Below are 26,193 nucleotides of genomic sequence, written 5' to 3' on the forward strand. Positions count from 1 at the left end.
CTCTCGATACACCACAGCATCATCTCCAAAAAGCCTCAGTGAACTTCCGATGTCATCCACAAGGTCATTTATGTATATTGTGAATAGCAATGGTCCTATGACACTCCCCTGCGGCACACCTGAAATCACTGTTACTTCGGAAGACTTCTCTCCATTGAGAATGACATGCTGCGTTCTGTTATCTAGAAACTCTTCAATCCAATCACACAATTGGTCTGATAGTCCATATGCTCTTACTTTGTTCATTAAACGACTGTGGGGAACTGTATCGAACGCCTTGCGGAAGTCAAGAAACACGGCATCTACCTGTGAACCCGTGTTTATGGCCCTCTGAGTCTCGTGGACGAATAGCGCGAGCTGGGTTTCACATGACCGTCTTTTTCGAAACCCATGCTGATTCCTACAGAGTAGATTTCTAGTCTCCAGAAAAGTCATTATACTCGAACATAACCCGTGTTCCACAATTCTACAACTGATCGACGTTAGAGGTATAGGTCTATAGTTCTGCACATCTGTTCGACGTCCCTTCTTGAAAACGGGGATGACCTGTGCCCTTTTCCAATCCTTTGGAACGCTATGGTCTTCTAGGGACCTACGGTACACCGCTGCAAGAAGGGGGGCAAGTTCCTTCGCGTACTCTGTGTAAAATCGAACTGGTATTCTATCAGGTCCAGCAGCCTTTCCTCTTTTGAGCGATTTTAATTGTTTCTCTATCCGTCTGTCGTCTATTTCGATATCTACCATTTTGTCATATGTGCGATAATCTAGAGAAGGAACTACAGTGCAGTCTTCCTCTGTGAAACAGCTTTGGAAAAAGACATTTAGTATTTCGGCCTTTAGTCTGTCATCCTGTGTTTCAGTACCATTTTGGTCACAGAGTTTCTGGACATTTTGTTTTGAGCCACCTACCGCTTTGACATAAGATCGTGTGTACATCCAATTAATTATGAACATGAAGTGATGAGGTCTTCTCATGGCTGTAGGTGGTATTAGGATGTGGAACGTATTTGGGAGACATTGTGCGGAAAAGAATTTGAGATGTCTGTGTGAGAAGGAACTGATAGTTGGGTACTGGGTTTTAAGAGATGACTACTATGCCAAATGGGCAAGGAAAGGCTGAGTTGAAGTGTTCATATGGGATGGAGTGGAATGGATAAAATCGGTTATAACTGCAAGAAATAGTTTACTTCAGGTATGGGAGGGTAAACTAATTGAAATTCCATGGGAAAATGTCAGTTTGGAGATGAAACGAAGATATAATACGTTAATAGAGGTGCAACAGCACGCCACATTCTGTGTGCTGAGGGAGACTATAAGGTGTTGGGACTCACGTTTACGGGAGATATAGATGAGGTGAAGGAGTTCTAGGTGTTTGAGGAGGCATGAGAACTTACGGGGCTGGGACAGGTTACGAAATGGGAAAGAAAGTAGGATACGGAAAGCTAGAGGTAGTGGATGTCGTTCCCGAGTTGGGAGGGAGCGATGAAACGCGGAAACTCTCCCTGAAAGACGCGAAGAACCAGTATGTTTCTTTCATTGTCTCACTTCCAGTTGTGTCTATGTCATCTGTGTTTGGAGGATGCAAGGAAATTTAGAGAACTGATAGTTTGGGTCACGTGTTTGCAGATGGTTCCGCAGCCACGGAGGGTCGAGCTCGCCAGTGGCGCTGGGAGAGCGCATCCGACAAGTGGGCGGCAGCCTCTTCCTACGCAGCGCACACATCGAGGACTCCGGCCGCTACATGTGCGTAGTCAACAACACTGTGGGCGCTGAGCGCGCCTCCACCTCGCTGCTCGTCACCAGTACGTACCTGCTTTCCCTACGTGCTTGCTAAGTGTTCATGTCACCATGTTGCTTCGCTGCTGCGAAATAACGCAACACTTTGTTTTTCCGATATTTTAGTTGCAATAATGTCCAGGTCACGATGAATTTGTCGAATGATATACATTTTCTGCACTGGCTGTTACTGTTTGTAATGATCCATCCTTTTCTTTCATGTTGTTGACTACTATGTAGCTTCGGCTGTGTAGCCATTCTCAAGCGTAGAGTATAACCAAGTAGTAAACACACGTACTTGGGTTACGGTCAGCGCTCTTGTTCATGACACACTAGACGCAGAGCGTGGTTGGCTGGACTTGAGAAACACAGGTATAGCACCATGTGTTACAGAAACAATAATTACGTAGCACATTCATAAATGTGAGGGAACACTGAACTATGAAGCTGTATTAAGCTATGTAGTTCAGCACTCTCTCACTCTTGCGACTATTCTGAGCAAGTCCTATTTTCGTAACACCCGGGGTTATGCTTATAATTCTATACACCTGAAACCGCGCTCTGCTTCTAAAATTATGCGACATACAGTATTAGTAGTAGTGAACAATATGAAATATAGGATGATTTAATCCTAACAATAACATAAAGTGCAGCGAACTAATATCCAGGAAGCTTTTTATTCCTTAATTGAGGCTTTCATATTGTAAGGCTTTACAGAACATGCAAATACAGGGTGGTCCATTGATAATGACCGGGCCAAATACCTCAAGAAATAAGCGTCAAATGAAAAAACTACAAAGAACGAAACTTGTCTAGCTTGTAGGGGGAAACCAGATGGCGCTATGGTTGGCCCGCTAGATGGCGCTGCCATAGGTCAAACGGATATCAACTGCGTTTTTTTAAAATAGGAACCCAATTTTTAATACATATTCGTGTAGTACGTAAAGAAATATGAATGTTTTAGTTGGACCACTTTTTTCGCTTTGTGATTGATGGTGCTGCAATAGTCACAAACATATGGCTCACAATTTTCGACGAAAAGTTGGTAACAGATACATTTTTTAAATTAAAATACAGAACGTAGGTACGTTTGAACATTTTATTTCGGTTGTTCCAATGTGATACATGTACCTTTGCGAACTTATCATTTCTGAGAACGCATGCTGTAACAGCGTGATTACCCGTAAATACCACATTAATGCAATAAATGCTCAAAATGATGTCCGTCAACCTCAATGCATTTGGCAATACGTGTAACGACATTCCTCTCAACAGCGAGTAGTTCGCCTTCCGTTATGTTCGCACATGCATTGACAATGCGCTGACGCATGTTTTCAGGCGTTGTCGGTGGATAACGATAGCAAATATCCTTCAACGTTCCCCACAGAAAGAAATCCGGGTACGTCACATCCGGTGAACGTGCGAGCCATGGTATGGTGCTTCGACGACCAATCCACCTCTCATGAAATATGCTATTCAATACCGCTTCAGCCGCACGCGAGCTATGTACCGGACATCCATCATGTCAGAAGTACATCGCCATTCTGTAACGCAGTGAAACATCTTGTAGTAACATCTGTAGAACATTACGTAAGAAATCAGCATACATTGCACCATTTAGATTGCCATCGATAAAATGGAGGCCAATTATCCTTCCTCCCATAATGCCGCACCATACATTAACCCGCCAAGGTCGCTGATGTTCCACTTGTCGCAGCCATCGTGGATTTTCCGTTGCGCAATAGTGCATATTATGCCAGTTTACGTTACCACTGTTGGTGAATGACGCTTCGTCGCTAAATAGAAGGCGTGCAAAAAATCTGTCATCGTCCCGTAATTTCTCTTGTGCCTAGTGGCAGAACTGTACACGACGTTCAAAGTCGTCGTCATGCAATTCCTGGTACATAGAAATATGGTACGGGTGCAATCGATGTTCATGTAGCATTCTCAACACCGACGTTTTTGGGATTCCTGATTCTCGCGCAGTTTGTCTGTTACTGATGTGCGGATTAGCCGCGACAGCAGCTAAAACACCTACTTGAGCATCATCATTTGTTGCAGGTCATGCTTGACGTTTCACATGTGGCTGAACACTTCCTGTTTCCTTAAATAACGTTCTATCCGGCGAACGGTCCAGACACTTGGATGATGTCGTCCAGGATACCGAGCAGCATACATAGCACACGCCTGTTGGGCATTTTGATCACAATAGCCATACATCAACACGATATCGACCTTTTCCGCAATTGGTAAACGGTCCATTTTAACACGGGGAATGTGTCGCGAAGCAAATACCGTCCGCACTGGCGGAATGTTTGGTGAGACCACGTACTTATTCGTTTTTGCCTATTAGAGCGCCATCACAAAGCGAAAAAAGTGGTGCAACTAAAACATTCATATTTCTTTACGTACTACACGAATATGTAATAACAATGGGGGTTCCTATTAAAAAAAACGCAGTTGATATCCGTTTGACCTATGGCAACGCCATCTAGCGGGCCAACCATAGCGCCATGTGGTTTCCCGCTTCAAGCTAGACGAGTTTCGTTCTTTGTAGTTTTTTCGTTTGACGCTTATTTCGTGAGATATTTGGCCTGGTCACTGTCAATGGACCACACTGTATACGTGTACATAACCAAGGACTTTATAGGTTAATGTTTCAATTTGACAGCGATGTCACAGCACTTGCTATCACATCAAAGAAGTCTTCCAGACCTCCATTAAAACCATGGAGTGGGCAGTTCTCCACAATATGTCGTACTGTCTGTTCCTCCGCAGTGGTAAACTTCGTCCTTGGGTTTTGAATTAGAATGGCATTCTAGGGCGAATGTTAACTCCTGTGTTCTTTCCACTTCTCAGTGATATCGGAAACGTCTTTGGGCTGGCAGCTCTTCAGCTGCGAACATTCATAAAATTTACGACCACGCTGTAAAAACAAGCTTAAAAATATAAAATTTGTAAATCTTTTCGTTATTAAGAAAGGAGGTTATACACTGAAAACGTTAAATAACTGAAAATATAAAGTCAAGGACAAACACGGGAAGGGAATCAAAGCACACGGAGAGAAAAAATCCTTACGGTTTTCCGATGCCACTGTAATTCTGGCAGAGGCATCAAAGAACATGGACGATCACTTGAAAATAATGAATCGTGTCTCGATATGAACTTATAAGATAGGTGCATAAAATCAACTATTTTTATGTTAATCAGGTTAAGAGACAATGAATGTAAAGACGAGTTTCACTAGCTGGAGAATTAAATAGCTAACTGAGGAGGAAGTTAAGAGGATATAAAACGCCGAATTACAGTTGCAAGAAGAGCATTACTTACAACGAGAAATAAGTTAACATATAGTATAAATTTATGTGTACGAAGTCTTTTCTGAAAGTACGTGGAAGTCAGTCGCGAACGTCCAACAGCGCAGACATGAACGGACCAAAAGCATTTGAAATGCGGTGGTAAAGAAAATTGTTCTGGATTACAATGGTAGAGCGGATCACTAATACAGAGATACTGAATGGAATTGGGGAGAATAGAAAATTATGGCACTACTTGACTAAAAGAAGGGGTCAGTTGTTTGAACACATCCTGAGACATCAAGGAATACTTACAGAGGGTGGACAAACACATGGAAACACGGCGAGAAATGCATACTTCAACCTAAATACAGATGCTAGCCAGGCCTGCAAGTTTCAGTGCTGTATTCGACCACAAACGGCACCTGTGTAATATCGTCAATATGTTGCATGTGACATCGTGGTCAGAGCAGTGTTCATTGTACTTGTGGGAGCATCATAGTAGACGGACTACCTTCGTACGAGCGCATTTTGTTAGTGTGGGGTGCCAACATCAGGGTTAGATATGTACCCAGGCGCAAACCTACCTTTGACTGCCTGGTACTTAACTTATTGTTCTCCTTTGATTGACAGGTCCTTAGCCTATTGTTCTGCTAAAAGGATCCTTCCTTTTGACTGGCAGGCACTAAACCTATTCTTACCCCTCCCACTCCCCTCTATCCTTAGGAAACCTCCCCCTCGCTGCTACAGGTGCACATTCAGGTCTGAGTTATTGGAATATCACCTGTCACTACTATCAATTTGATTGACTACTTAATTAACTTGATAAATTAATTAACCTCTGCCACTCTGGTAAACCCCCTACCCTCTCACCATCTCATCCCCAGAAAATGGCGGGAAAAAGACTCGATTAATCGGTCATTTGGAGGGAAATCGATTACTGTGTGTGGAATATTGTTTTAGAGGTTTCAAGGCAGTGTATAGAATATACAGAAAGCGTATATTGTTTATTTATAAAAAATTCAGTTCGTGGGGGTTGGATTTCTCTTGCTAATCATTCTCTGCTGTTTAGAAACATCTAGGTCTTGCAAGAAGCAATTAAATGGGGTAAACATGTTGCATAACCTAATGGTCAGCACTGTACTCTTGGTGTCTTAACCAAATGTTTGGGCCTTTGTCGGCACTTAACCTATTGTTCTGTAAAGTGGTTTTCCATGCCACCACCATTTCCTTCAGCTATTGTACTGCCCTTGATACCAAGTTAAGTAATCAGTTATTTCCTCCCACCGTTTTCTGGTACACTTTCCGAATTTCACATGCATTTGAACGCCATTTCTGGCGCATTCTTCTCTGTCAACCACTCCCTTAAACGATTGTATTGCGTTTTACATGAAAATTATTCAGATTAACTTAATGTTCTGCACTTAACCTGTTGTCCTGCTCAATGTCCAACACTCACACATACCCTCCACTCAACTATTGATATAAAAAGGTAATGCAAACTAACTAAATCGATATTCTTCACAGCATCCCTTTGGTCGGTAAAATCGATGCAATATAGTTTAACAAAAGATCACTAATAAGAAAACACATGCTGCAAAATGCCGCCATGGCCTAGCCATGCACAGGTGCCTGTTCGGGTCCCTCAATCATGAGGCGGCAGCATTACTTTCATAATTGACACCTGAGTAATTCCTCACGAAATACATGATCCCTAGGCACCATTGCTGACGCGACCAGATGGGAGCGAAGACATTTTTGCGGAGCGGAGACGCTCCAAGGGCGTGCATGTGTCCATGCCACAGCAAGCCACCGCCGGGCGCAAGTCAGCGTGAGCCACCGCCCTCCGGCCGCTGCTGCCTACAGGGAACAGGTGGAAATTGAGTCTATTTTCGTGTATACTGTTAGAGTCCTTCAAGTGTTATACTGACGTCACAGAACTCCAAGCCGCACTCATGCCAGTCCCATATGAGACACACCTCCGGGCAGCACGTGTGTTGACAATTACTGAGGCGATACCTATGCATACTGATGTCACAGAATATCACAGTGTGCATTGTTCCTAGCTATCCTAATGGGACAGCCCGTACGTCAATGAATTTACCCATCACACTGCTGCTCCTGCCAGTGTGGGAGCACCGTCCGACATTGAGCGGCAAAGTTATTTTGCACAGATCGCTAAAGTACACCGGCAGTTAAACCCTGCAAAAATTGTCTACAGATCATCAAATACACACAAGACTGACAAGAATATGGAGAGCCAGGAACATATTTACCGATGTAGCTACAATTAAATATTACGATTGCTTAAGCTTCACCTCCTTAATAGCACTCTTCTTCAGCAAAAATAATGTAATTTGAGACATGCACAACCTTCATATACATATACATACATAATGCAATAGAGGACAGGGTTTTTTGTAAATAAAAACAACAAAGACCAATGGTGAATAATTTTTTTTCTTCGTTTATTCAGTTCACACAAATACAATATAATTCTTGAGGTACTATGCAGTGTTTGGGTTCAATGCAGTATTCTTGAGGTACAAATTGAGCCTGCTATTCCAACGCAAAAATAATTTTACCTCACACACAACAACAGGAACACTGGTAGGAAATTTATATTTATAAAACTAATGCAGAGATACTTTCTTTACTACTACAACTAAATTCGACACCCCCAGTAGCATAGCTTTTACAACAATTATGATGGACTGCACATGCTTAGAATCTAATATCAACAGTCCACAATAGCAAAGGTTTTTAAAATAACAATTCTGATGGACTGTGAGCTATACGCACTTAAAAACTATTCTGACTTGGATCGTTAGTGGCCGGTGAAAAACTTAAAAGCTATTCTATTTAAAACATGCAAATTATGCATTTATATATACAGCCTACACGTACATTGCTTGCTGTTGTTGTGGTCTTCGGTCCTGAGACTGGTTTGATGCAGCTCTCCATGCTATTCTATCCTGTGCAAGCTTCTTCATCTCCCAGTACCTACTGCAACCTACATCCTTCTGAATCTGCTTAGTGTAGTTATCTCTTGGTCTCCCTCTACGATTTTTACCCTCCACGCTGCCCTCCAATACTAAATTGGTGATCTCTTGATGCCTCAGAACATGTCCTACCAACCGATCCCTTCTTCTGGTCAAGTTGTGACACAAACTTCTCTTCTTCCCAATCCTATTCAATACTTCCTCATTAGTTATGTGATCTACCCATCTAATCTTCAGCATTCTTCTGTAGCACCACATTTCGAAAGCTTCTATTCTCTTCTTGTCCAAATTATTTACGTCCATGTTTCACTTCCATACATGGCTACACTCCATACAAATACTTTCAGAAATGACTTCCTGACACTTAAATCTATACTCGATGTTAACAAATTTCTCTTCTTCAGAAACGCTTTCCTTACCATTGCCAGTCTACATTTTATATCCTCTCTACTTCTACCATCATCAGTTATTTTAATCCCCAAATAGCAAAACTCCTTTACTACTTTAAGTGTGTCATTTCCTAATCCAATTCTCTCAGCATCACTCGACTTAATTCGACTACATTCCATTATCCTCGTTTTGCTTTTGTTGATGTTCATCTTATATCCTCTTTCAAGACACTATCCATTCTGTTCAATTGCTCTTCCAAGTCCTTTGCTGTCTCTGACAGAATTACGATGTCATCGGCGAACCTCAAAGTTTTTATTTCTTCTCCATGGATTTTAATACCTACTCCGAATTTTTGTTTTGTTTCCTTCACTGCTTGCTCAATATACGGATTGAATAACATCGGGTAGAGACTACAACCCTGTCTCACTCCCTTCCCTACCACTGCTTCCCTTTCATGTCCCTCGATTCTTATAACTGCCATCCGGTTTCTGTACAAATTGTAAATAGCCTTTTGCTCTTTATATTTTACCCCTGCTACCTTCAGAATTTGAAAGAGAGTATTCCAGTCAACATTGTCAAAAGCTTTCGCTAAGTCTACAAATGCTAGAAACGTAGGTTTGCCTTGCCTTAATCTTTTTTCTAAAATAAGTCGTAGGACCAGTATTGCCTCACGTGTTCCAGTGTTTCTACGGAATCCAAACAGATCTTCCCCGAGGTCGGCTTCTACTAGTTTTTCCAGTCGTCTGTAAAGAATTCACGTTAGTATTTTGCAGCTGTGACTTATTAAACTGATAGTTCGTTAATTTTCACATCTGTCAACACCTGCTTTCTTTGGGATCGGAGTTATTATATTCTTCTTGAAGTCTGAGGGTATTTCGCCTGTTTCATACATCTTGCTCACCAGATGGTAGAATTTTGTCAGGACTGGCTCTCCCAAGGTCGTCAGTAGTTCCAATGGAATGTTGTCTACTCCGGGGGCCTTGTTTCGACTCAGGTCTTTCAGTGCTCTGTCAAACTCTTCACGCAGTATCGTATCCCCCATTTCATCTTCATCTACATCCTCTTCCATTTCCATAATATTGTCCTCAAGTACATCGCCCTTGTATACAAGTACATTGCTTATGAAGGAACAAATCAATATATAATTTATTTTGTATTTTTTGATTTTTTTAATTTTTTGTTTACGTTTTTATGTCTTTTACACAGATAGTGTGTATATATAATCTAATTTTTGTTCCTTTTTTTCTTTTTATCCTTTCTTGTACACACATTCTCTCTCTCAGTGTATGTATATACACATGTACATAGTACACAAAAATATATTCTCAACACACACACACCAACACACACAAAGCTACCTACACTATGAAAAGGGTCATACTACTACTCTGCAGACTCTCTCTCTCTCTCTCTCTCTCTCTCTCTCTCTCTCTCTCTCTCTCTCTCTCTCCGTCATTCAATCAGAGTCTCCCACCCCTTCTCTCGCTAGAAGTGAGTAGTGTAAGTATGGGTGAGTTTCAATCCCATCATCTCAAATAATCCTTTTACCTTCATGAGGCGGCAGACTGAATTTAGACTGCAGCACAGTGTACACCTCATGTCCTCTCAATCGAATGCTGGTCTGCCGTATCATATGCGGTAGTTGTGGTGCAGCACCACCATCACCACTGCACAGGCACTGCAAATAGTCTTTGATAGAGAGGGCTCTCGATGCCATACAACACACACCCTTAGCCCACCTATGGGTGGCACCTTCCAATGTGAGATACACATACATTATTGAGAGTAGACCTACAAACTCTACATTCGGCAGTCCATTCGCCTCATCCTTCATCAGACCGATAACCTTTTTGTTCTGTGGAATAACAGCATAAGGACTATCAGCCGTGTATGAGGACATGTCGAATTCATTACCATGGCACTTAATTACTTCATATGGATCCGAGTTATTCACCCAATTGATGAAGCTATCTGTATCCGTCTAAAGTAATTTAGGATCTGCGAAATGAGTTTTTGCAAACTCATAGTGAAAGTGGTATATGTGGCATTTGGATAGGTCTAGTATGCACATCACCATATAAATAGATTTTGTAAACTCTAATGTAGTCTTCGCCATCTCCACAGCAATAAAGTTCTGATTGAATATGGTGACCGGCATAAAATTTGGTCTTCCAATGCATTTTCTTATGCCATAACGCCCACCCTATTCGGTTCTAAATTTCACGTTGTTCCCTCAAACTCTCCATTGTTTTACTGAAAATTGAATTTATTCATTAATTTAATAAATATTTCTCAAAGTCACACAATGCAGAAGCTCTCTGTCTCGTATCCAAATCAATATACTCTTTCAACCAGAGGGACTGCTTGAAGGAAAGAGAACGGGTGATTCTAACCAACTCCATAACCAAGTTCAGACACTGCAGGAGGTTACGATAATTAAAAATGTGTCTCCACTTATCCCCTAGAGTTGTGGTCAGTTATGGTGTGGAGCCTCAATGTGGAACTAGTTACTCTGGACATAGCATCAAATTGGCGTGCACATCATACAAGGTAATAGGGTATGTGAGTTGTGCCTCTACCACATACCCTACATTAAAATCAGATGCCATACCTCTTATGATTTTTCCACCTAATATTTGGCAATTATCTGTGGACACCCTTCAAAACTCACCAACTGGCAGTGATTGCTTCATGGCATGCCCGTATACGTTATTCACATCGAGGTACATTATATAACTCGAATCAAGGGATGCGTTGAACCTGTCACCCATCAGCAGGTTATTTGCCTTCACGTGCCTATATACACATTGGCAAAGTCCCCAACGGATCCCTCGCTCAAAGAAAAGAAGCATGTCAGCATCGGTCAAAAATTCATTGTTGCAGGTGAGTTTCTTGAGCATTGCGTCTCAAGACAACCCAGGTGCCATGTATTAAAAGGCGGGATCCCAAGAATATGTGGTCATGCATAGACTCCGGAATTTCTTGAAAACGTCCGCAAACAAGCGCACGTCCTTCTCCAAGTAAAGCTGCATACACGAAAATAGACTCAACTGCCACCTGTTCCCTATAGGCAGCAGCGGCGTGAGGGCAGTGGCTCACGCTGGCTTGCGTCCGGCAGTGGCTTGCTCTGGCATCGACCCATGCGCGTCATTGGAGCATTTGCTCTCTGCAAAAAGGTCTTCACTTCCGTCTGGTCGCATCAGCAACAGTGCCTAGGTGATCACGTATTTTGAGAGGAATTACTCAGGTGTCAAGTATGAAAGGGATGCCGCTGCCTCATGATTGAGGGACCCGATCGGGCACCTGTGCATGGCTTCGCCGTGGCATCACTTTACGGGGCCGCTGGTGCACCCCGACTCTAGCGTCAGCGTCGGGCTTTGAGTGGCAGAATGTGTTTTTTTACTAGAGACCTTTTGTTTAAAATGTATTCCGTCGATTTCACCAACCAATAGGATGCTGAGAATTAAAAATAAAAACTAACCCCATACATGTGAGGAATATCGATTTAATTAGTTTGCATAAATTTTTCTTATCAACATGGTGAGGAGTACAGTAGTTAGAGGGAGCGTATGTGTGAGTGGGTGGCATGGAGCAGAAGAGCTGGCTAAGTTCAGAACACTAAGTTATTTTGAATATTTTTTATGTAAAACTTAGTACAATAGTTTAAGGGGGTGGGTGACGGAAAAGAAAGCGCCAGAAATGGTGTACAAAAGCATTTTAAATTCGAAAAGTGCACCAGAAAGTAGTGGGAGGACATAACTGATTAATTAATTTGGTATCAAAGGCAAAACACTTAATAAAACAATACGTTAAGTGCTAACAAAGGCGCAAACATTAGGTTTTAAACACCCAGAGTACAGTACTGAACATTGGTTTGTGCAACAGGTTTGCCCATGTAATTGCTTCTTCCGAGACCTAAATGTTTCCAAACATTAGAGAATGATGAATAAGATAAATCCAACCCCCACAAGCTGAATTTTTTATAAATAAACGATATACCCTTCCCATACATTTCATACACTACCTTGAATCCTCTACAACAATATTGCACACACAGTTATCGATTTCCCTCCAAATGGCCGATCAGCCGAGTCTTTTTCCCTCCATTTTCTGGTGATGAGAGGGTGGGAGGGGAGGGGGTTTACCAGAGGGGAAGAAGTTAATTAATTCATCAAGTTAATTAAGTAGTCAATCAAACTGATAGTAGTGACGGGGGATATTCCAATAACTCAGACCTGAAAGAGGACCTGTAGCAGTCAGGGGGTGGTTTCCTGATGGGGGAGGGGGGTGGGAGGGGTAACAATAGGTTAAGTGCCTGTCAGTCAAAAGGAATGAACCTTTTAGCAGAATATTAGGCTAAGGACCTGTCAATCAAAGGAGAACAATAGGTTTGCCCTAACAAAATGTGCTTGTATGAAGGTAGTCCCTCTACTCATCATATCGGAGCTGAGTCCATTCGGAAATGAGTAAGCTGTTGGTGTTCATATGGTGGGTGCTTCCGTAACCAAAGTGGCCGAAGTGTTTGGTGTTTCAAGAGTCACCATGTAGAAGATTTAGATTGCATGCAGCGAAAGCGAAAAAAGATCATCGGCTAAGACACAACGCAGACAGAAAAGTGTGATGAGTAATCGTGACGGATGGACATTGAAGAGGATTGTGAAGAAAAGTAAGAGAACGACGTTACAATGTCAGTGCAATACTGAACTTCGCCCTCGCGAATCCTGTCAGCACCAAAACAGCACGAAGGGAGCACCATAAGCAGGGTACTCTAGGCGAGCTGGAACTCCAAAACCACTCATCACTGATGCAAATGCCAGTAACAGGTAAGCCTTCTGCCGAAGCTATAAAAACCTTGATTGTGGAGCAATGGAAGAATGTCATTCGGGCGTATGAGTCTTGTTTCACACTGTTTCAAACTTCTGGTCGAGTTTACGTCACAGGAGCAAAATATTACAGGGATTGGGTGATGATTTGGACAGCCATGTCGTGATTTTTGGTGGGTCCAGTGGTCACTCTGAAAAGTCGCAATACTGCCAAGGATTATCTCACCACTTTATCTGATTAAATCCGCCCCATGGTACAATACTTGTTCTGCAATCATGATGTTGTGCTCCAAGACGAGAGGACTCTCATTAACGCTCCTCAAATCATCCAGGACTTGTTTTGTGAGAACGAGGATGATTTGTCGCATCTCCCCTCGCCACTAGTCACCAGCTCTCAGTTTCATTGGGCTTTTGAGGTCTACTTTGGAGAGAAGAGTGGTGTGACCACTATCCACTTCCATCATCATTATCTGAACTGGACACGACACTGTTTTTCAGGGAGAACGGTTAGCATTCTCTTAAAGCCATACGGGACCTGTATTTACCCATTCCGAGATGAATGACAGCTGTTTTGAAAGCCAACAGTTTTCCTATGCCATGTTAGGTATGATAATATGGTGTGTTTTTGGTGTTTCCATTTTAATGTCCAGGCCTTGTAAGTTGGTAATGGAGGGGAATATGGAGGTGAGGGTAACAATTTTGTAGAGGATGACCAGCGCTCGCCTGCTAACTAGTGGAAGTACATGGCAGCAGTTATACAAGGATGAGGAGGCCATTCCTAGGACTGACGACAACAACAACAACATATAAAATACAGTAATTATTGACAGTCTTTGTAAAATATACGAAACGATTCACTTCAATGCCCTAAGCCATAGAAACGGAGCTAAAGGTCATCAGATTTTTGTGGCACAGGTGACGCTGGCACAGTAATAGGTTGGTTGATGCTTTTGTAGGTGTGGAGTGTGGTGGTTTGCAGTCCCAGATTCGGTATTTTAGTAGTTTAAACAGTCACTGTATTAAAAACCTTATGCATTTAAGGGTTTACATGTAGTCAGTGTTGCCATTTTGTACGATGCATATCTCCGTTGCTTGTTGAGAAACGTCCACTGTTGAAATGTTTCCCGCAGTAAATGTCCATGTCCCACTACGATATATCGAAACTGGTAATGGAACTTTCCTTTCACGCATATCGGGAACATTGCTTCATATTCCTGCTTTGAGTTACAAAAGCACTCCATGCCACTTTTACTACTCAGTTCATTTCTTTTACTATCTATCCAGAAAGTACAAAACTCGTCAACTTATTCATTTACATCAAAGTCAATTTGTACTATTTTCTTTTTGAGATTTCAGCTATACATTATTTGTGTGTTGCTACAAATTATTTTCAATCCTACTTTATCACTTTCTGTGTTAAGTACGTACATTCATGTCTAAACGAAACGCCAGCAGCAAAATAAACGTAGCTAAGGTATTATCCACTAACACGCAATCCTCCTTCGTTTCCATAGTTTAACAATCTGACACCTTTATCTAGGTCTGCTGCAAATAGTTACGATAAAATTAAATCTCTTGCCAGTTCTAACATTGACGCATATATTATACAATACGTTAAATTGGTCGAATCATTGCTCTGTTTCTCAATGGTTGTTGTATAGAATTTCTTGAAATTATGTCAAAGGCTTTCTCAGACTCTCTAAAACTCAAGAACAGTTGTATTTCATACTCATTGCTTCTTTATATAATATTGTCTACCAGTAAAAAATGATGCGATATGCTACATCCATCCCATCAGAACTACTGATAACCTTGTGAGAGCCAGCCACGGCAAAACTATTCCATCTGGTGTCCAAGATCTATGAGACAAGAGAAATATCCTCAGACTTCAAGAACAATGTAATAATTCCAATTCCAATGAAAACAGGTACTGACAGGTGTGAATATCACCGAAATATTAGTTTAATAAGTCATGGTCGCAAAATAACAATATGAACTCTTTACAGAAGAATGGAAAAACTAGCAGAAGACGACCTCGTGGAAGATCTGTTTTGATTCTGAAGAAATGTAGCAATGGGTGATATAATTCTGATTATACGACTTATCTTAGAAGATAAGCAAAGTCAAACCTACGTTTATAGTATATGTAGACTAAGGGGAAGCTTTTGAAAATGCTGACTACAATACACTCTTTGAAATTGTGAAGGTAGCAGGGGTAAAATATAAGTAGCGAAAGGCCATTTATGCCTTGTTCAGAAACCAGACGGGCAGTTACAAGAGCCGAGGGACATGAAAGAGTGAGAGACAGGGCTGTGGCCTGCCTCCAATGTTATTCAATCTGTACATTGGGCAAGCAGTAAAGGAAACCAAAGAAAAATTGGGAGTTGGAATTAAAGTTCAGGGAGAATTAATAAAATCTTTGAGATTTGGCGATAACATTACGATTCTGTCAGATACAGCAAAGGACTTGGAAGAGCAGAAGAATGAAATGGACAGCGTCTTGAAACGAGCATATAAGATGAACATCAACAAAAGCAAAATAATAATAATGTAATTTAGTAGAATTAAATCAGATGATGCTGAGGAAATTAGATTAAGAAACTAGACACTAAGAGTAATGGATGATTTTTGCTATTTGTGCGGCAAAACAACTGATGATGGTCGAAGTAGAGAGGATAGAAAATGTAGATTGGCAATGGGAAGAAAAGCGTTTCTCTGGAAGAGAAATTTGTCAATATCCAATGTAGATTTAGTGTTAGGAAATACTTTCTGGAGTTATTTGTCTGTAGTGTAGCCATGTGCGGAAGTGAAATATGGACGATAAACAGGTCAGACAAAAACAGAATAAAGACTTTGGAATGCTGAAGATTATATGGGTAGATAGCGTAACTAATGAGGAAGTGCTGAACAGAATCGGGGAAACAAGAAATTTGTGACACAACTTGACTAAAAAAAAAGTTCGGGTGATAGGACACATTCTGAGACATCCAGGGATCACCAGTTTATGATTGGAGGGAAGTTTAGTGAGGTAAGATCAAAATACATAATCTGTCACTCTGAATTATTTCGAACCTCATTAATAAAACGTAGAGAAAGATTAGCAAAGTGGATTTAAAGCTTTAAGCGTTCTACATAGTCTACTTCACCCTTCCCCTCACCCACTTGAGCACAACGGTTAGAACCTTCATAGAACAATTTCAAACTGTCACAGTATTTCTTCTTTGGGATATTGGTCAGCTCACTCGTCACATTGGCTGGAATATCGATTACATCGTCAAATCGTTGACTCTTTATACGAATTTCTGCGCTTTGTCGTTTTGTTGTGGATTCATACTGATAAGTCCTCCCCGATAGCTGAGTGGTGGGCTAGTCCACGTAAGCGACCGAGTAGTGGCTCTTTACGTAAGCACGATGATAAAGATGTGGACACGGCACGGGACAAGTCTGACGTGCGCCTTGATGGACGAACTGGCCCCACCTTTCCGTTTGGCAGCGGTAGCGGTGTCTCATATCTCACCATCGCTTGCCCATATGCGAACCTTTTTTGTGGAACACAGTTACGTACATATGGAGCTACAGACTACCAGGACGACAACGGCACGTGATATATATCGCATCTTGACTCGACGACGGCCGAATAATGCCGCAGAGCGCCGACAACCAACAGTTACGCGGTCAGTGGTATCGCGTACAGTGCACCACCCACACCTTGATACGGGAACGCACGCACTGTGGTATCAGGTGGTAAATGGGAAATACGTGACTCGTTCCAGGTTAAATACAATTCATATGGCGGGCGAGCCACTGTGTCCACAGTGCAATGTTATAGACACTGAGGAACATCGCCTGATATGTGGGCCTTCGGCAGACGTATGGTGTTTGGTCCAAAAAATGATCGCCTTCCTCCTTCGGGTGGTGCCGCAAGCAATAGAACCACGGATACTACTTCTGCCAGATATGACCAATTATCCCCGAACAAAGACAAACGCAGTGACTTGGATTCGAGGTTTGACTGTGCTTCATCTTTTCCGAGACGGCAGTAAGAATGTACTCGAATTTTGGGCCTTACTATAAGAACATCACTCACAGCTGATGAGACATCCGAGATATCTAACATAGTACACAAATTTTTTAGGGAGGGCCTTGCTTGATCCCCCACCCATTTGGGGTGTCCCGGATAGGAGAATGTAATTATTGCCTGTAAGTATCAGAACAAGAAAGGACCAGGACAGTGGACAGGATTCACACCACACGTGAAGACGTACCCGGCACCAACCCTAGGTACAACGGGATTAGTGAGGAACGCGCCCAAGAAGAGGAACGTGGCCCGTTATTGTTTTGTACGGACAGAAGCTTTTTTTTTTGTTTTTTTGTTTAACCATTATGTCAAAAAATGTCCACTTATTTACGTTTCCCAGAAATAATTTATTTTATAAAGGTCAAAAAAAGATGGATAAAGCTTTTTTAACACTCAGGGACTGGCTGTTGTGTTGTCCTCATTACCATTTTATCATCATCAGTGGAAGGCAACGGGAAACCACCACTGGAATCACTTCCCTAGACGCTCATGCGGTCGACCTCTCTGACGAGGCTTCCTCATGACAAGACCTGCCGTAAGGCAGAACGCAAAGTTTTCATACTGATAACACCATGTGTCGTCACCCAGGAGGATTTTTTCCATAAAATACGAGGGGTGTTCAGTAAGTTATGCAACACTTTTTTTCTTGGCCGGTTTCAGTTAAAAAGTGCTGAATTTATTGTGGAAAATCATGGAATATTCCCGTTTCAGCCCCTATAGTTTCGTGACGTTTCGACAGGTTACGACGCTATACGAGCCTTCAAAAAGGGCGTCTTTAACGGGTGCGTTACATGCCGAGATCTGTCTTTGAGTGTCTTTCGGCGGAAAGCCAGAGTATTGCACATACTAATAGATGCTTGCAGAATGTCTACGGATACCTGACAGTGAACAAAAGCACGGATAGTCGTTGGGCGAGGCATCTGTCATCACACCAAGGTCGCGCAACCTTGTCCGATCTCCTGCGTGCCAGCCGGTAGCACACAGATGTGACTCCTGCAGTGCTGAAACGTACGACCACTCTCATTCGAGGTGATCGATAGATCAGAGTCAAACACCGCGTTGCTCAATTCTATGCCTCTCTTGGTTGTGCTGACACACTCATGTACCAGTTGGGGTAATCAAACGTTTATGCCCTCTGGGTTCCTCTTCACCTAACAGAAGACAACAACGAGCGGAAGAACCGTTGTGCTGAATTACTTGAGCGTTACGAAGCTGATCATGACTGACTTTTGTCGAACATCGTCACAGGTGACGAAACATGGGTTCCTCATATCGAACCGTAAACAAAACGGCAATGCATAGAGTGATGCCACACCACCTCTCCTCCGAAGTAAAAGATCAAAACCGTACCCCAGCCGATAAAGTCATGGCGCCCCCAGTAAAGTGGTGTAAGGCCGTCGCATTCAATGGAGATTATGTTGAAAAATAGGGTTTTGTAGTCAGAACAGTGGAAAATAATAATATGTATTGGTATGCTGAATAAAACCAACCTGCTTTCAGAAACAAGTGTTGCATTACTTATTAAACGTTCGTCGAAATTTTTCCCGTTTCGCATCAGAGTGTGCTTTACAAAATTCGCACACACTTTTCTCTTCTTGAAAACTTTCTGGAGAATGTCTTCAACATTTGATATAGAGATGTTGCTCCATTGCGATTTGAGGCACATCAACGGTGACATACTGTGTCTGCGCTCCGACTATTTAACACTGCATGCTCACAACTCACCGGTCGAATGCACGTCTATAGTTTACACGTGTTAGTTCAAAGTACCACCGTGGTTACTCTCCTGACGTCGCTTATATGCCAGCAACGAAACTTTCTGGACAGGGGGCATATATAAACTGGTGGCGTGTATGATGATGTCTGACAAGAGCCAAGCAAGCTCACGTTCATGTTCTCTCATTTTAATCAAGTTGACAGTTGCTGTGATGTTGTCTTTTCAAAAAATTAATAATTCTCATTACCAGTTTTTCTACTTTATTAATAGGAGTATTGCGGAAGGAAATCAGTCGTCTCGTTTCTAATGAAACATTCACCCTGATCGACTTTGGGAAACCACCGAATATCAGACTCTAGGTACACAGACAGAGACTAAAAACCCGCCCTTTCCGAATGCGACACGAGTGACTTACTCAATGCAGCATATTTCACAAATTGGTGTTTATAGTTGTTTAAACAAGGAAGAAAGTTAAATGTGAGTGAATCAGTGAGAGCAGTAATTTTTGCATAAGTAAAGACTTGGAAATTGCTCGACCAAAGAACGCTACCGGAAATAAGTAAATGCATTTCGCAGAAACCCTGCTTCATTTTAACTGAACGAACGGCTTTATAGCTCCGCTCTGTTTTGAGTTACTAATAACTCCTTTTACGCACAAATGAGGAAAGCATATAAATGACAGAAATTATTTAATTTTTAAATATAGTGACTTATTTCTACATAAAATCTACAAATGTGATCAACTTAAAATTTGTAAATGTAGTAGTCAGTGGGCTATGTAATGACCTTGTCTGTCCCATTCTTGTTTTACATACGCTGTGACAGCCAGTTGTCGCTTTATAACAGCCAGTTAAGCTGTCAGCCATATCGCGAACAAATAGAAGTGATCCCAGAACATAAAACTGGGAATATTTTACTCGACACATCACGTCCTCTAAAAGTATCCAGACCACATTTTTATCCCTGTAGAGTGAATGTTTTTTGTGATACACAGCTACAATGGTCTTTCATTCCTACGACGAAAAAGTAGATACAACATTCTTAGTCTGAGAAGGGATTTGAAACGATCTGAAGGCTCTTGCGTGTATCGAGAGATGTGTTGTAACAGATGGTAACCGAATCACGTTTTCAGACATATGCTGGCGATCGTATGATGCGAGATCATCCTCATACTACATCCCGAAGGAAACGTTTCTTTAGAACTAGTGAACCGTCTCGCGTGTCCTTCCCTGAAAAGATCGCGTCTCACACAAACGCTGCTTGAGCTTATCCGTCTGGAGATATGTCAATGAAAGAAAGGTCACACGTGGGATTTTCTTCTCTTTCGTGTGCCCAGGTTGTTCGATGCATCGAGTGCAGTACAAAGAAGAAAAGAGCAGGTCACAGAAGAGTGAACATAAAAGTATACTGCGCAGTCTGACAATACTAACGCAATCTAATGGTTGCCCGTAATCACCGTAAATAGCTGCGATTTGGTTCCCATTTTTCAACTGGAAAATGAAGACATCCGTTCGTTAACACGGCGCCTGAGACATTGAATTTCACGAAGCTCATGATGTCGTGTGAATAATTCCTATATACAGTGATTCGACCACAGGCGAGCACAGAATAAGGTTAGTTTAAAAATGATAGTTTGAACTACATGCTTGCTGAAGGTATCTGCCAACATTGAGAACATTGGTATGTATTCCAGAGACTTTAATGGCATCTTCTACACCAGGGCCAGCCACGGCGTGCCAAATATTACGCGTGCAGGGTTTGCAGCGCTGCTTTTCGTTTAGTATTGCGGCGTGTCACTTTTCAGTCGGCACAACTCTCTTTTGTTCGGCCGAATCATAGTGCAGGGTTTGCAGCGCTGCTTTTCGTTTAGTATTGCGGTGTGTCACTTTTCAGTCGGCACAACTCTCTTTTGTTCGGCCGAATCATGGTGCCAGCGCTGTTTACCCTTCGCTATTTGTTCATGACATGAAGGACGTTGACAGGTCCTGTGGCTGTTTGCACCAAAAGAGGTAATCTAGTAATCTATATTCCTAAACTTTTCAAAATAAACGGGAATAACGGAAGAGAGGGATGAAAATTCTCGATATATATTGTGCATTCACATAAGTGACAGGTACACCAAATTTGCTATGAAACGACATTACAATACCACGCTGAAACGATTTGAAGATTTAATTGGCAAATAAATGAGATTCATTGTTCTACAAATCAAATGCACTTTATGCTACATTTGTAGGCATGGAGCACGTGAAGAAATTGGTGGTACGAAAAGTATCTGAAGTCGCATGCGGGGTGTCAGTTGCATCAGTTTTCAATGGAGCTGAGACCGAGCGAGGTGGCGCAGTGGTTAGACACTGGACTCGCATTCGGGAGGACGATGGTTCAATCCCGCGTCCGGCCATCCTGATTTAGGTTTTCCGTGATTTCCCTAAATCATTCTAGGTAAATGCCGGGATGGTTCCTTTGAAAGGGCACGGCCGACTTCCTTCCCTAATCCGATGAGACCGATGACCACGCTGTCTGGTCTCCTTCCCCAACCAACCAACCAACCAATGGAGCTGAACGAAGAGTATGGAGACTCAATATACTGCTGCATAGTACGTTGGTTAAGTCAAGGGGCATGGCTGGAACCATTTTTCGATTTTAAAGTCGCTGTCGTTGAATTTATGAAGGAGAAGGAGTGCAGGAGAGAAAATTAGAAAATCTGGAAAGGACTGTTGACCTCGCACTTTATGTGGACTTAATTGCGTACTACCCACAGTAAGACATTGCAAGATATTCTACATTGCTTTCCTCAGATAGTTTTCACAACTCCATAATGAGATTGCAAGGGTGCTACAATATTTCGGCCAACATTTGTGTGCGAAAGACTTTTTTTCGATTATTAAGCTAAATAAGTCAGAATTACGTTGCAATCTGGCTGCGAAAACCGGTGAAACTGTCAGCATCTGTCCATATGCGGCCGTTTGCACCAGATAAAAATTATGTATTTTCAGTGTGGCAAAAGTAATTCAGTAATACTGAAAATTTGTTTTGTTTTTTATCACTACTGTTGAGAAATGTGAAACGTAAAAACAAGTCATACGCATTGTGGCTGCGTTACTATTTAAATGCGACGCGTTCAGAGTTTCCCCCTCCTGATGTTGAGACAGCGTGGCGTGGCAGCCAGGCTGAGTGCTATGGCACTTGTGCCAGAGCGTGGCCCACGAGCCGAATTCTTGGCCGATCCTGACCTACACGGGTGATTCAGAACATTGTGACTAGTGCCCGCCGTGAGACTGGAAGCCGCCTGGGAAAGTAGGAGAGCTTAAAAAAAAATCCGATTGCGGTCGCGAAATGGAAACCGCAGTGAATATAAAGAAATTATTGACAACTCTTAGCTAAACCGCCCAACTACTTCTCTACACATTCGGTGCTCCGACTTTGAGAATTGTCGTAGCGTTGTACCAACTTTCCAATTCCCTCGTCATAGAAGGCAGACCCATGTGTTTTCCACCAGTTCTCAGCTCGATGTTAGTACTAAAATTCTGTCCTCATAGCTAGCTGTTCTATGAGTAAAGATATGCACATTAGAGTCAGATAAGTCCAGGATGTATCGTAGGTGATCAAACACTTCCCATCGAAAATGCCTTTGCTGCAGATGCAGTGTGCGGTCGAGCATTGTCATGACGAAGTACAGTTCCTTATGACAAAATTCCTCTTCGCTTGTTATTAATTTCCCTTCGTAGACAATTTTCTTAAATCACCTGATCCAGTTCGCTGAACAAGATCATCGATTGATACCGGCTTCCTTTCCTAACCGCCTGCATGATGAATGTCTGGACGTCCTGCTTAAAATTCCTGTGCCTTTGCTGCACTTTGCTGTCACACATCACATTTACGTCATGTGGGCTGCATGAAATCAGGTGGAGTCTTTCAACTAGAAGAAATCGAAAGATAGTATTGAAAAGTGTGGCGTGAAGCAATCGACGGCCATACTAGACACACTGCGCAACACATCTGTGCAAAGCTTCAGCGTATTTGCACCGTGGTTTTAATTTCTCGATCAGTCGATGCTTAAAAAAAGCACGTTTTTACGTGTAATGGGAGCAGAGATGAATGAGAAGTAATTCTAGCGACGATACGGGTCGTAAATGGGGAAATCCACTGACGTAAGAGACTTTGACAAAGGGCAGAATATGGTCCGGCGCGTGGGACTATCTGGGAAACAACGAAGCTGGTCATCTTCTCGCGTTATACTGTCGTGAGCACCTGGTGGCTGACAGACCGTGAACTACGAGTAAGCGACAAGGTGTGCGACTTCCAGGCCTCATCACAGAATGTGGAAGAAGAAGGTTATCCCGCTCTGTAAAGTAGGATAGGCAAAGATATGTGACACTTCTGATGACGCGCTAAAATGCTGACGCAGGAACAAGTGTTTCACAGCACGTTATTCAAGGCAAACTGTTGAACATCGTGCTTCGCAGCAGATGACGATTACGAGTTCCCATGTTGACCCAACCACATCATCAGCTACGATTGCAGTGGACATGCCATCATCGGCACTGAAAGATGGATCAGTGGAAACGTGTCGCCTGGTCAGGTGAACCACGTTTCTTGTTACACCAGGTTCATGGCCTTGTCCAGATACACCATCAACTAGGTGAAAGATTGCACGAAACATTCTCCACGCCAAAGACACAAGCCAAGGGGGGGCACTATTATGCTGCGGGGGCACTATTATGCTATGGGGGACATTCATCAGGGCTTTCATGAGTTCTGTGGTAGCAATCGAAGCAAATCAAATGGCTCTGAGCACTATGGGACTCAACATCTTAGGTCATAAGTCCCCTAGAACTTAGAACTACTTAAACCTAACTAACCTAAGGACATCACACACACCCATGCCCGAGGCAGGATTCGAACCTGCGACCGTAGCAGTCCCGCGGCTCCGGACTGCAGCGCCAGAACCGCTAGACCTCGAAGCAAATATGACAGTTGTTGTCTACGTGAACGTTATCGTCGACCACCTGCATCCCTTCATATACAGCGTGTTACAGAAAGGTACGGCCAAACTTTCAGGAAACATTCCTCACACACAAAGAAAAAAATATGTTATGTGGACATGTGTCCGGACACACTTACTTTCAATGTTAGAGCTCATTTTATTACTTCTCTTCAAATCGCATTAATCGTGGAATGGAAAAACACAGCAACAGAACGTACCAGCGTGACTTCAAATACTTTGTTACAGGAAATGTTCAAAATGTCCTCCGTTAGCGAGGACATATGCATCCACCCTCCGTCGCATGGAATACCTGATGCGCTGATGCAGCCCTGGAGAATGGCGTATTGTATCACAGCCGTCCACAATACGAGCACGAAGAGTCTCCACATTTGGTACCGGGGTTGCGTAGACAAGAGCTTTCAAATGCCCCCATTAATGAAAGTCAAGAGGGTTGAGGTCAGGAGAGCGTGGAGGCTATGGAATTGGTCCGCCTCTACCAATACATCGGTCACCGAATCTGTTGTTGAGAAGCGTACGAACACTTCGACTGAAATGTGCACGAGCTCCATCGTGCATGAATCACATGTTGTGTCGTACTTGTAAAGGCACATGTTCTAGCAGCACAGGTAGAGTATCCCGTATGAAATCATGATAACGTGCTCCATTGAGCGTAGGTGAAAGAACATGGGGCCCAATCAAGACATCGCCAACAGTGCCTGCCCAAACGTTCACAGAAAATCTGGGTTGATGACGTGATTGCACAATTGCGTGCGGATTCTCGTCAGCCCACACATGTTGATTGTGAAAATTTATAATTTGATCACGTTGGAATGAAGCCTCATCCGTAAAGAGAACATTTTCACTGAAATGAGGATTGACACATTGTTGGATGAACCATTCGCAGAAGTGTACCCGTGGAGGCCAATCAGCTGCTGATAGTGCCTGCACACGCTGTACATGGTACGGAAACAACTGGTTCTCCCGTAGCACTCTCCATACAGTGACGTGGTCAACATTACCTTGTACAGCAGCAACTTCTCTGACGCTGACATTAGGGTTATCGCCAACTGCACGAAGAATTGCCTCGTTCATTGCAGGTGTCCTCGTCGTTCTAGGTCTTCCCCAGTCGCGAGTCATAGGCTGGAATGTTCCGTGCTCCCTAAGACGCCGATCAATTGCTTTGAACGTCTTCCTGTCGGGACACCTTCGTTCTGGAAATCTGTCTCGATACAAACGTTTCGCGCTACGGCTATTGCCCCGTGCTAATCCAAACATCAAATGGGCATCTGCCAACTCCGCATTTATAAACATTGCACTGACTACAAAACCACGTTCGTGATGAACACTAACCTGTTGATGCTACGTACTGATGTGCTTGATGCTAGTACTGTAGAGCAATGAGTCGCATGTCAACACAAGCACCGAAGTCAACATTACCTTCCTTCAATTGGGCCAACTGGCGGTGAATCGAGGAAGTACAGTACATACTGACGAAACTAAAATGAGCTCTAACATGGAAATTAAGCGTTTCCGGACACATGTCCACATAATATCTTTTCTTTATTTGTGTGTGAGGAATGTTTCCTGAAAGTTTGGCCGTAACTTTTTGTAACACCCTGTATGATGTGTTACCTCATGACGATGGCACCCTCCAGCAGATTAACTGTCCGTGTAGCAAGCACACAATCCTGTTACCGTGTGTTGAGGAGAAAGGTAGCTAACACAACGTTAATGTCTTGTCCATCAAATCTGTCTGATCTGAACCCGATGGAATAGGTTCAAATGGTTCAAAAGGATCTGAGCACTATGGGACTTAACTTCTAAGGTCATCAGCCCCCTAGAACCTAGAACTAATTAAACCTAACTAACCTACGAACGCCTCACACATCCATGCCCGAGGCAGGATTCGAACCTGCGACCGTAGCGGTCTCGCGGTTCCAGACTGTAGCGCCTAGAACCGCTCGGCCACAACGGCCGGCGATGGAATAGGTATTGGACACTATTTGGCGCCAGTTCTATGCCCACAAAACAGTGTGACGTAATTTGCGGGAATTACATGACCTGTGTACAGACATCTCGTGCCACATTCTTCCAAAAAGGACGCAGAATACCTGTTGTATTGCG

At 42.8% G+C, this 26,193-nt stretch overlaps 1 protein-coding gene across 1 annotated transcript in view; it reads left to right on the forward strand.

The window, feature by feature from the left end:
* LOC126184252 (Down syndrome cell adhesion molecule-like protein Dscam2) overlaps positions 1 to 26,193 on the forward strand; it is a 536,335-nt gene that overhangs the window by 363,935 nt on the left and 146,207 nt on the right. Inside the window, exon 3 of the mRNA XM_049926621.1 lies at positions 1,627 to 1,802. Within this exon, the coding sequence (XP_049782578.1) occupies positions 1,627 to 1,802 (176 nt within the window). The remainder of the gene's footprint in view (positions 1 to 1,626; positions 1,803 to 26,193) is intronic.

The sequence above is a fragment of the Schistocerca cancellata genome, chromosome 4 (genome assembly GCF_023864275.1).
Source record: "Schistocerca cancellata isolate TAMUIC-IGC-003103 chromosome 4, iqSchCanc2.1, whole genome shotgun sequence".
Taxonomy (NCBI): Eukaryota; Metazoa; Arthropoda; class Insecta; order Orthoptera; family Acrididae; genus Schistocerca; species Schistocerca cancellata.